This window comes from Pungitius pungitius, chromosome 3 (genome assembly GCF_949316345.1).
Source record: "Pungitius pungitius chromosome 3, fPunPun2.1, whole genome shotgun sequence".
Lineage (NCBI taxonomy): Eukaryota > Metazoa > Chordata > Actinopteri > Perciformes > Gasterosteidae > Pungitius > Pungitius pungitius.
In genome coordinates this window covers 28,348,317-28,359,326 of record NC_084902.1, presented here as the reverse complement: position 1 = coordinate 28,359,326, position 11,010 = coordinate 28,348,317, and the positions used below count along the sequence as shown (strand labels likewise).

The window sequence follows — 11,010 nt, the reverse complement described above, 5'->3', positions numbered from 1 at the left end:
CAAAACCACGGATGGAAAATCTGGGATGTAAATGTGATGTAAAAGCAGTGAAGGTAAAGCTGCTGCATTTCTTCACTGATGCCCATCATCAAGGGAACCAGGGAATAGCACAAAATTAATGTAGACAGTGTGTGTGATTACTTTTAATATCAAAGTGCCTTTTAGTGCGCTTAGTGCTGCAAACATGAACAACAACAAATGAGAAAATTGGAGGGTGAAACAAACTAAACCTTAAAATGTTTGACTTAAAACAATTAACAAGTACTTTGCAACACTGCATATTGGTAATAGTCAAAAGCCTTTCTGCCTTTCTACAATGCATCAAACAACTACTTTGATTCTTAATAATTCAGTTCTAAAACAAAGTGTTTAATTTCACTTAATATCGTGTGCTGATTTAGAGGAGGTCAAAGACCTTGTGCGACATGTCTTCTCTCGATGTCCTCTTATTCCGGCGAGCGGCCTCCGCCTCGCTCTTGTCTGGTCACGTACTGCAGCTGGTGGTCTCCATTGGAGTCGTAGCTCTCGTGGTGCGGCAGCGAGAGCCAGCCTGGCTGGTACGTGCTCGTGCTGTACAGGAAGGCCTCGGTGACGCTGCCCGCTGCCGGCCCGTCCTCCCCCTCCGTCGCCCCCACCCACTCCTTCACCTCCAGTGTGACCAGAGTACGCTGGTACATGGTGGGAACACTTTCAAAGTCGTCCAGGAATTGAAGCATCTTGTCGTCCACCTCGTAGATCTCGCCGTGGACTCGGTGGCCCTGACCCGGGATGTTGAGGAGGAAGGGGACGTTGTGCTCGCTGGCGATCACCAGCGGGTATTTCTGGCTGGTGCGGGCCGAGGCCAGGAACTGCGCCTTCCCGTTGGCGCTCTCGAACAAACGGTGGTAGTTGGGCTGCCCCTTCTTCAGGGTGCCGTAGACGAAGACGCGGGTCATGAGCATGCTGGAGGGTAGGCACCTGGAAAATACAGCACGGTCATCCTGCCACCGTGACCTTAAGGCCTGATTATATTGAAGCTCTTCAGACTTTTGTGTTACAAAGTACACCGGCTCAATAATTAATTCACTGCCAGAGATAATCTCTTCAACACACTGTGGAGAAAGGTCAACACAACAACACAGTGGGTAGGAAATGAGACACAGTAAACTCTAGAACAATACCACGGTGTGGGTAAGGTGCTGCATTCGAAATTCTACTGTATTAAAAGCACTTGCATCAAAAAGGTAACTCGTAACAAAATACAACAAAACAAAGTACTCGGTGTGCAGAACGGCCACATTCAGAACAATGTAATGTCACGTGATTGTGATCGTTGATCCATATAATTTAATAACCGCTTAATCCTGCAGCTGGCAAAGGTGGAGAGCTACTTCCGGGTATCTTAATAATTGGTACATGAATGTTTCATGTTTTTATTAAAATTTTGTCATGTGAATCTTCAAAGTAGCCCCAGCTGTCCAATACGTGTAGTGAAGTATAAAGTAGCAAGTTAACCCTAACTAATGGTCACTTGTTACGTATGACCACAAACGCTAAAAACGCGCGTGTCGACTAATGGAAAATGCAAAATGTAGATGAAGCCTTCATAGTGAATCATTTACACTAAAGGAGTATCTCACCAGATTAGGATGAAGAGGATGGCTCTTGGGTTGGATAACATTCAAAATACTCCGCCGCAGGAGCTCCACCAGCTGCGCTAAGTTAGCAAGTTTGTACTGCGCATGCGTGCAAACTTGTATACGCTTGTACAACAGTAGATGGCGCTAAAGTGACGAGGAAAAAATACAGAATGACATGAAGTTATATTTACCCATAAACACTTATTGAATGATGGTGGTGTAAGTTATGTTGTTTCTATACTAAACGTAATTTATATTGTATCATATTATGGGGTGTTCTCTATATTTTTTACTATATTCCTTAAAACAAAAATAAATCACAGCGTGCGTAAACGCTGATTTGTTAACGGGAGATGACGTAAGCACGTCCGCAGCCTAGCAGCGGAAAATACGGCGTAAACAAAGAAGACAGTTTCAAGCTCAGCTAACGCTAATTACCGTTAGCTTGCATTTCGCGAGTAAAACACGTTACTTATTGTAGCTAGACGTGGTTTTATTGTATTCGTATTTTTCTTCCATTCTTATGATGACGGGCTCAATCGTGTGTAGAGACTGAACTCAAGCGAGTTACCGTTAATAAGATACCGTTATCGCTAGCTACATTGGCTTTAGCTAACCATTGGTAACGGACGGGACACGGATTTTAAATATCTGGAAATGGATGTCATCTGAACTAACACCCGATAACTGCCCGTTAGTTTTTTAGCGTTGGTTCCGCCGATCATTTACAAAAAGGTGCTGACGTTGATGCCGTTATGAGTTCTAGCTCCGCTGTGTTAACTGATTCAAGAATCGATCCGCTCGGCTCGTGGTTTTGACGCGTCTGGAGAGATGACCACTTGATCACAGTCACCTGGACTCGGACGGCGATGTTTAGCCTGATGGCGAACTGCTGCAACTGGCTGAAACGCTGGCGAGAGCCCGCAAGGTAAGTTTGGTTTCACCACGATGCTGACATCCCTCACCCTCCTGTCCTCATCAGGATGGGATTGTTTTCAGTAGCTTGCGAGAATTGCTTGTCATTAATTGACACCGTTGGGTTTTTAGTCACAACCACACGACTGATTTGATGTTTCGGATCAGAGATCAGATCAACTTTTTTTGGACTGTATGTTAAAAGAGTTGCAACCAGTGTCAGGTAAGACAAATCAAGGTTCAGTGGATTAGTGAATGAAGAAATAAAGGGCAAATGATCCCATCTCGAAAAAAGATCGTATCACCAAGTGATTTAACATATTCATCAAGTGATGGAGTCCGGCTGTTCTGCTCTGTACCTCCTAATGAACTTGCCTCATTCCTGCAAACTTCACTTCACAACCACACGACAAAGCATGCACAACATTCAGCGTGCCAAGCAGCCACAGAAAAGTAATTGTAAGTGCTTAACCCACGTGGTGCATTTGAGACACATGATCCTTTGGACTTAGTCAGAAATCCTCTTGCGAGCTAATCCTTCGCGCCGGGTCTGTTCAGCGGGTCTCTTCCTTTGGGCCTGTTGCTGCGAGGGGGGGTTTGCAGCAGCGAGGGCACAGCAGAGGTTTAGCAGAGGTGAGCGCTCACAGGCCACTCAGTCGCTCGCTCGCCCTGCTGGAGGTTTGCAACCCGCGGCTGCCCCGATGAAGGCCCCTGACTCGAGAGGACGGTTTGATGGATAGTGCGGCCGATGTCTTTTCGACGCAAGTGTCAAAGTTAAGTATTTAGCTCGGAGGCGAAGACCGTTTTTACAGTTTGGCTTTGGCTCCTCGGGGCTCTTGTTCCGTGTGTGTACACAAAGTGGATGCATGTGTGCACACCTGCTGGGATGGCTGTGCCTGTGTTTGCAATGGAATATGTGGAAGTCATATGATCCTTGGTGAACACACAGAAAAAAATGTTAGTTTGCCCACAATCTGCCAAATAATACGATAATCCTCATCAGCAGTACTAATGTGGCCCTTAGCAAATCAACTGTATCTCTGTGTTGCTTTAATTGTGTTTGCTGACTGCCTGGCTGTTGCTGATTCACTCAGTCTACTGTGCAGATCTCTGATTGCGTTCTTCGTCCCCTCATTAACTGACTTATGTGGGCCCTCCGATGCACCCTGAGATCTTGTTCCAGCTAATGTGGCTTCAGATGCTGCACATTTAGAGGCAGGACATCAGATGCTTCTTCTGCCCCACTGCTGACCTGGACTTCTGGCCCTGAGTGATGTCTGTGTCCAATAAATGTTCTTCCTCAACAGGAAGGTGACTCTGGTTATGGTCGGGCTGGATAACGCAGGGAAGACGGCCACGGTTCGAGGAATCCAAGGAGGTAGTTATTCATGTTAATTTGTCTTAGTCAAGTCAAGTCAACCATGTTCCACATCTTGTTACGCCTCACTTATTCTTCTTTTTGATATTCATCATCATTTCATTTATTTTACCTCAAACTGGCTGGCGGTTATGCCTCGCTGCTTTCATATTTGATCAATTCTAACACATTTTTTCAGAAACTTTGACGCAAAAGTGTATCAGAAAAAGTTTTCCTCCGGGCATTCGGATTCGGATTTGCGATTGCCTCCTTTACAGATAATCCACAGGACGTGGCTCCTACTGTGGGGTTTTCCAAAGTGGACCTGAAGCAGGGCAAGTTCGAGGTGACAATCTTTGACCTGGGCGGCGGGAAGAGAATCCGGGGCATCTGGAAGAACTACTACTCCGAGTCGCACGGCGTGGTCTTTGTGGTGGACTCCAGCGACGTCCAGAGGATCCAGGAGACACGTGAGACCATGGCTGAGGTCCTGCAGCACCCGCGCATCGCAGGGAAGCCTGTGCTCGTGTGAGTGTCCCTGCACGCGTCTGCTTAATCAATTAATCAGGAAACAAAGGCAAGCCGAGTTTCCCCAGCTGTGCAGACAGTAATGTAATCAACCGTCGGAGGGCAGAGCCATATTTCCATAATATTTCCTGATGAAATGCAACCGCCGTCGACTACCAAACTGTGTTATCGGTGTTTAACAACAACGCAAATATTGAGTATTATGACTGCCCTGCAGCTTCTTTATCCTTCTTTCCAAATCTTGAGTTGGTTGTATTACTCTAGTCTCGTCACAGGCGAGGAATTACAAAGTTTCTAATAATTTATCTTTTTCTTCACATCATCAACCACTAATTCCTCTTCATCCCGTCCCTGCCTCCAGGCTTGCCAACAAACAAGACCAAGAGGGAGCGCTGGCGGAAGCAGACATCATTGAGAACCTGTCGTTGGAGAAGCTCGTTAACGAGAACAAGTGTCTCTGTCAGATCGTAAGTGGGTGTGCACCTGTTGTGGAACGGCAGCTGAATGACGTCTAGGGCTTCTGTTTAACTGTGCTACGCACGCACACACACACACACACACACACACACAGCCGGGTTTGTTCATTCTCCCGCAGTAGGAGCCTGGTCAACCACATGCATTACATTTCTCTGAGGGATGGTGAGGAGGCCTCATCTCTCAATATATGTATCCCCCCCCCCCCCCCCCCTCCCCGTCCCCCAGGAGCCGTGCTCTGCCGTGCTAGGCTACGGCAAGAAGGTCGACAAGTCCATCAAGAAGGGCCTGAAGTGGCTCCTCAACAACATCGCCAAAGACTACGAGGCCATTACTGAGCGCGTGCAGAAGGACACGGCCGAGCAGCACGCCCAGGAGGACCAGGACCGGAAGGAGAGGAAGAAACGAGTGCAGCAGATACGAGAGGAGAGGTGCCAAAGTTTCCGAATCTTTTAGTGGAATAAAGGAAAGCTAGTCGGATAAGGGAAGATATGTACATTGGGAAAGATAAAGGAGAGAAGATGGTAAAAGAAAAACAAGAGACTCACTTGAGGGAAATCTCCAAATGGAAATGTGTGCAATCTCCCCATCTGTACAATACATAAAAATGATTTAATCATGCTCTCTGGCACTGAGGCAACAATAAAAAATACATAAGGTGTTTGAAAAAAGGCGACTGGATGGCAGACGCAGCTGTAATCACATGTGACCTCGGATCAAAGGGACGGGCGCATAATTATTCTGAAGCCTCCTCGTTCTGTCCACAGAGAACGAGAGGAGCGGGAAGAGGCGGAGCGGGAGGGCAGGCAGATGGTCCAAGAGGAGCCCGACGATGAAAACGTACCCAGCCCCTTCCAACCAATCAGCAGCGTGATCTCTGAGGTGTGTGTGTGTGTGTGTGTGTGTGTGTGTGTGTGTGTGTGTGTGTGTGTGTGTGTGACATCTGTGTGTAGAGATCACAGGACGTGGCGTTGCAGACTTTCAGCAAAAAAACAGTTTACGTCAAATAAGGTCACGAAAGACTGCTTCATTCTTCCTTTCAGAAGGATGAGAAGGAGCGAAGGAGGCAAGCGGAGCTGCAGGAGGCCCGGGCCAGCAGCCCGAAGACGGGCCCTGATCGGGAGGAAGAGGAGGAAGAGGACGGTGACGAGTCGGAAAGCGTCAGATCAGGTGAGCGTGGAATCCCCCTCCGAAGCTATCACATCCAAGTGTCCTCGTGCATTCTGTGATCACACCGGCCCGGATCAACTGGAGAACGCGCTGTGACTTCTGTCCAACGAGGGCTCTTGAAAAGTGGCTCCTCGCAGCGCGTTGTTTGCAGATGACACAAAGAGATAACGAGCCGCTGCCTGATGTGTCCCCTCCGTTCCTTCGCTGGGCCCCGAGGGCCGGATGTGTGGCGGAATGTGTGGAAAACATGCAAAACGCAGGAAGAAGAACCAGAAACCCACGACAAAGCGCGGATTTGAACATTTGGATTCTTCGTGCCTTTTTATTTTTTGTCGATGTCTTTAAGCCAAAACAGGCGAGCAAGACAAGAAGAAGACGCCGCCGCGCAAGCTGCACCTGAAGCGGAAGCACCGGGTGGACCCGCTGAGGACGGAGGACGGGCCGGCGGAGAGCCCCACCCCCCCACCTCCCCCCGGTCAGTCTGCCCTTCACAACACCCTCTCTAGCTTTTGAGGGAATCGCCGTGTTGCTGCTTCAGTGTCGGCTTGCTGGTCGCTTCCAGACGAATTTCCATGTCTGGTGTTGCACTGTGGCATCGTGGGTAATCCCTCGCTCTGACCTGACCTGCGCTTCGTTTGTTCTGTTTCTCCAGTGGGATGGGGCACTCCCAAAGTTTCTAGGCTGCCGAAACTAGAAGCACTCGCGGACTCCAGACGTTCTGGTAAAGATGCCCCGTGAAGTCCACCGTTTTCATGCCATTACTCCCCGTTTGTCTCTCTGTCACTAACCTGGTCTTTGTGTGGACGAACTCACTCACTGAATCCTCATGCCCCGCCCCCCCCCCCCCTCTAGTACAGTATTGTCTCGTACGAATACCCTCTCTGTTTTGAGGAGCAGCACATTAGTCGTGTTTTCCACGGCTTTGCGCTAAACGTGGCGTTGCAGAGGAAACGCTGAACTCTGTCTGCCTTTTCAAGCTGTGTGTTGACTGTTAATTAGCTTCCCACGCATCACCGCCTTCCCCTGCTCCTGCACAGCGCCGGGCGCATGTTTGAGTGAGTGAGTGTGTGTGTGGGGTGTGTGTGTGTGGGGGGGGGGCTCCTTCACGGTGGCAGACGTCTCTCTCGGCTCCACGGCTTCTCTGTGTCTTCATCCCCTCGGCCGATGCTTTCGGCTCGCATCCATCTACATAGAGCTCTCTGTGACTTTTGATTTCCAGGCCTCGGTGGATGTAGACGACTAATGTAGCCAATTATTATTATTATTATTTTTTTCCCCCCATTCTCTCCACAGATTTTTTCAAGCCCCTCCCGCCTCTTGCGAACAGGCGGCCTAACGGCGACGCTGCCGACGTCATTTTTTAACCTCCAATCATGGCTCTCCTCTTTTGCTTTGTGTCTCAAGCGAGCAGCGTGTAGACAACAGAGCGCGCGCGCGGGGAGGCGGGTCGGCCTCCCGGCGGGGGGGCAGGCGGGTCGGCTCCGTGGGAAAGGAAGTCCCGCTCAGAATCCTGCCCGGACATCGTTTGAAATCAGCTTCTGCCTCCACTCGGGGAAAAAGGAGCGTTGTTTTTTTTTTTTATTTTGGATGTCAGTGTTAGACTCTGGACTCCATTGGTCCGACTGAAACGGTTTTAATTGACAAGGATTGTCAATGTGTCCGCTACAACCTTAGACATATATATATATATATATATAATAATGGATTTGTATACAAGCCGCCATTAAAAATGTGTTTTCCTCATTTATTTTTGCACCATGGGTTTTGTAGTTTACACTAAGGTGTATGAGATAACTTGCAGGTCATAAGTGGCTTTTCACAGTGGAGTGCTTTAAATATGATCTTCTCAAAGTCAAACATTTCCCCTTTGGAATTTGCGGGAGTGTTTTGCTGTACTGTACATGGATATGTGTTACATTACATCATCGCTTTTTATCTGTTCATCTTTAATTACAATGTCTTGACCTTTCACTAAAATACATCCATGAAAATATTGGTTAAATCAGCATCATAAAGAAGCTTTTTATGTAAAGGTGGAAATGTCTTTCTCTACAGGGCTACAGATTTTATACGCATTCTGCTGTTTACAGCGTGTATGTTTTTAAGGTGATATTTCCCTCGTGGCAGGAACCAACCTCAGACGCTCCGCCTCTCAGGTGAGAGCCAGCGCCCCCGTTTTTTACTTTGGGGGGGGGGGGTGGGTGAGGCAGAACATTTCATATTAAAAAAGCTCAAACACAAATGTGGAGAAAACAACATCGCCCCAGTTTAGTTTGTGCGTGTTGGAGGAGTTTTTGGGACGAGAGTCATCACAACACGGCCACCTGGAACAGCACGTTATTGGGTCACAACTCATGAGAGTTTGCGTAGCAAAAAGTAATTCTTGAAATATCACTTTAAAACACTATTGTTATTCAGAACTATGGAATAGCACTCACTCTCCTGGTAACGCGCTAGATGTTGGAAAAATGTTTTTTTTTTTTTACTCTCCATTTTATAACTGCACAATTAAAAATGTTTACAAGTATAATTCTTGACTGACGTGTATTAATTTGAGCTTCAACATCAGCTGGCGCTCGATGGGAAATGGAGTGTTGGTTGTGTTTTGCTCCTGTACACACAGCTGGTCCTTCTGGAAAGAGGGCTGAGGCTGAGGCTGTAGTTCTGGTGTCACTGATGAAAAGCTGATAGAGTGAGATAAAGATATTGAGGCAGTGTTTTACATTGAAGTAGCGTCCCGATATTTGTCTTCGCTGGTCGTGCACTCGGTAACTTCATTATAATTAAGTGGACTGGATTAAATTTCCATTTATTACACCGCTAATAAATAATCAAGTATTCAAGGAACTTGTCTGTTTGAAACATCACGTTATGTTTGGGCGAGTAATGAAACTTTGGTTCCTGCAGTCATACGTTACCGGTTTAAATGAAATGGCCCTCAGGCAAAACATTCCTCAACCAGGGATCGCTGTGTCTCATAAAACAACCGAAGCTTCATCCTAAAACGAGCGGAGAGGGGGGAGGAGGGGAGGGGGAGGGGAGGAGGGTGGGGGAGTGCGACGCCTGCTCCAAAATGACACATGACACCACATGCAAAAGTGAAACATCTGTGAAAGGACGGTGAATGATTCAATCACAGATGCTTTACATCCAGAGAAGCGCCCGCAGCGGCCCTTCATCAGGACTCTAAAGAGGAGCAGCGAGACGAGGGGGGTGGGGTGGGGGAGACGAAAACCGTGTCCCCCATTTGGACTCTGCGTAACATCTGTTGGCGCTGGATGCACATCCGAGTGAGCGATGTCCACGTGCTCTGCAGGCCGGGCGCAGGCAGATGCACCGGTGCCCTTAAGCAGATGCTCTCAGACATCAATCCCCCCCCCCCCCCCCCCCCCCTCCACCCCCCGCTTCCCCACTCATTATGCGTGCTCACTCCTTGACATCCATCCGTTACGTCCAATCCATTCCAGGAGCGATGTTGTGATGAAGTGTTGTAATTTACTCCCCCCCCCCCCCCCCCCCCGTAGCCCCTCAGACCTGCATGTCTGCGTCTGTTTTAGTTACTACCCAGAATGCCCTTCCAGCAAACTCCGCAGAGTCGGTGGAGAGCGGTGTGTGTCGATGGAGAGCGTCCATTGTGTGGCCCGTGCGGTTGTTACAACTACAGAATTGCCTCGAGCAGCCAAAGCTGGAGGATTATAAAATGAAGCTGCATTGGCATTTGAGTCTATTGAGGATTGTGACAGTGTTGAAATTGGTATCTGCCTCTTCTACAATGGATGTGTCCGTGTATTGTTGTGCAAATGTGTAGGTGCAGCGTTTGATGGCATCAAAAGGTTCTGCCATCAAACTCCTTTGTTGCAGTGTTGGAAACGTTTCAATTTGACATCGAGGTGGGCCGCAAGGACACGTCGAGGCGCATTCTCACTCTGCACAGGCTGCAGAATATATAGAACGCACGCGCCTCCTGCGGGCCAGAGCATGTTCCCACGCAGCCACGACCTACGACCCCATTGAGCGTTTGAAACCACAGACATAAAAGCTTTCGTGAGCGGGGCAGCTTGAATCGTTATTGGGTCAAATCGCTCGGCCACGGGGGGGAGAGGACACATTTTCGGGTGGTTGTGCTGGTTGCTGATAGAGCTTCCTTTGCTGCCACCTGAAAACTGTGAAAATGTTGCCTCTGCAATGAGGCATCAGTAACTAAATAATAGATCATCCAAGCGCTAGAAGGAGTAACTTTAGACTACACTAAGAGAGTGGAGTTGAATGCACGTGCACTAGAAAAAACGGCTGCGAACGTCTCGGCTTGTGGACGTTATGTCAAATCCGAACGCAGTCACGTCGCCATCTTGCTGCATGCCCTTGAATGCAGCAGCAGAGCTTGCTGCAGGCGGCCGGTCCCTGCTGGAGGCTCCTACCCTCTTCCCCTGGCCAATAAAAAAGACAAATAATCCATATGTGAAGGAGAGAGTGGTGTTAGGACGCACTGTGATGATAAGCCGTCGCTATGCAACTAATGTGCCTTTCATCTTGCATCAGAGTCCTGGGGAATGGGTATCCAGGCCAGTGTGTCCTGTGTTATCCATAATAATCCAATCTCTATTATCAGTGTAACGATTTAAAAGAAAAAACTGTGTCAACACAACTCAACCTGTAATCCAACGCCGAGGGCTAAAGAAAGCTAATGATGAATGACTGAAGCCGCGTCCCGGCTCGTGGCGTGTGCATCTGTCTTTTAAAACGAGCGAGCAAAGGTAATTGGGTGTGCGCTCGTGTGCTGCGGGGGGGGGGCTACGCAGCAGTGTGCACCGCCCACAGGGAGCGTGCACCTCGCGCTCCGTCTCGCCTCGTCCTCCAGCCTGCAGAGGGCACTGCGGCTCCAGCAATCCCCGCACGCTGTGGAACAACTCGCGGCTGTCCGGGGATATTCGAGGGGGGGCTACTTCG

At 48.7% G+C, this 11,010-nt stretch overlaps 2 protein-coding genes across 3 annotated transcripts; one reads left to right on the top strand and one right to left on the bottom strand.

Annotated features, from left to right (window-relative positions):
* Nucleotides 1–90: 90 nt before the first annotated feature.
* LOC119221060 (gamma-glutamylaminecyclotransferase C-like) lies at nt 91–2,562 on the bottom strand. Its single transcript, XM_062561594.1, has 4 exons — nt 2,473–2,562; nt 1,620–1,763; nt 442–957; nt 91–211 (listed from the first exon to the last, which is right to left on the bottom strand). Exons 2-3 carry the CDS (start codon nt 1,658–1,660, stop codon nt 447–449), a joined length of 552 nt encoding a protein of 183 aa, XP_062417578.1. The 5' UTR covers nt 1,661–1,763; nt 2,473–2,562; the 3' UTR covers nt 91–211; nt 442–446.
* Nucleotides 1,820–8,565, top strand: arl13b (ADP-ribosylation factor-like 13b). Of its 2 annotated transcripts, none has more exons than XM_037476773.2 (10): nt 1,820–2,547; nt 3,842–3,912; nt 4,170–4,419; nt 4,781–4,886; nt 5,122–5,324; nt 5,661–5,775; nt 5,937–6,063; nt 6,410–6,538; nt 6,716–6,784; nt 7,357–8,565. In XM_037476773.2, exons 1-10 carry the CDS (start codon nt 2,489–2,491, stop codon nt 7,425–7,427), a joined length of 1,200 nt encoding a protein of 399 aa, XP_037332670.2. In that variant the 5' UTR covers nt 1,820–2,488; the 3' UTR covers nt 7,428–8,565. The 2 variants fall into 2 exon arrangements, with proteins under 2 accessions (XP_037332670.2, XP_037332679.2); XM_037476782.2 differs by having other exon boundaries at nt 1,821–2,547; nt 7,468–8,565.
* The last annotated feature ends 2,445 nt before the right edge of the window (nt 8,566–11,010 follow it).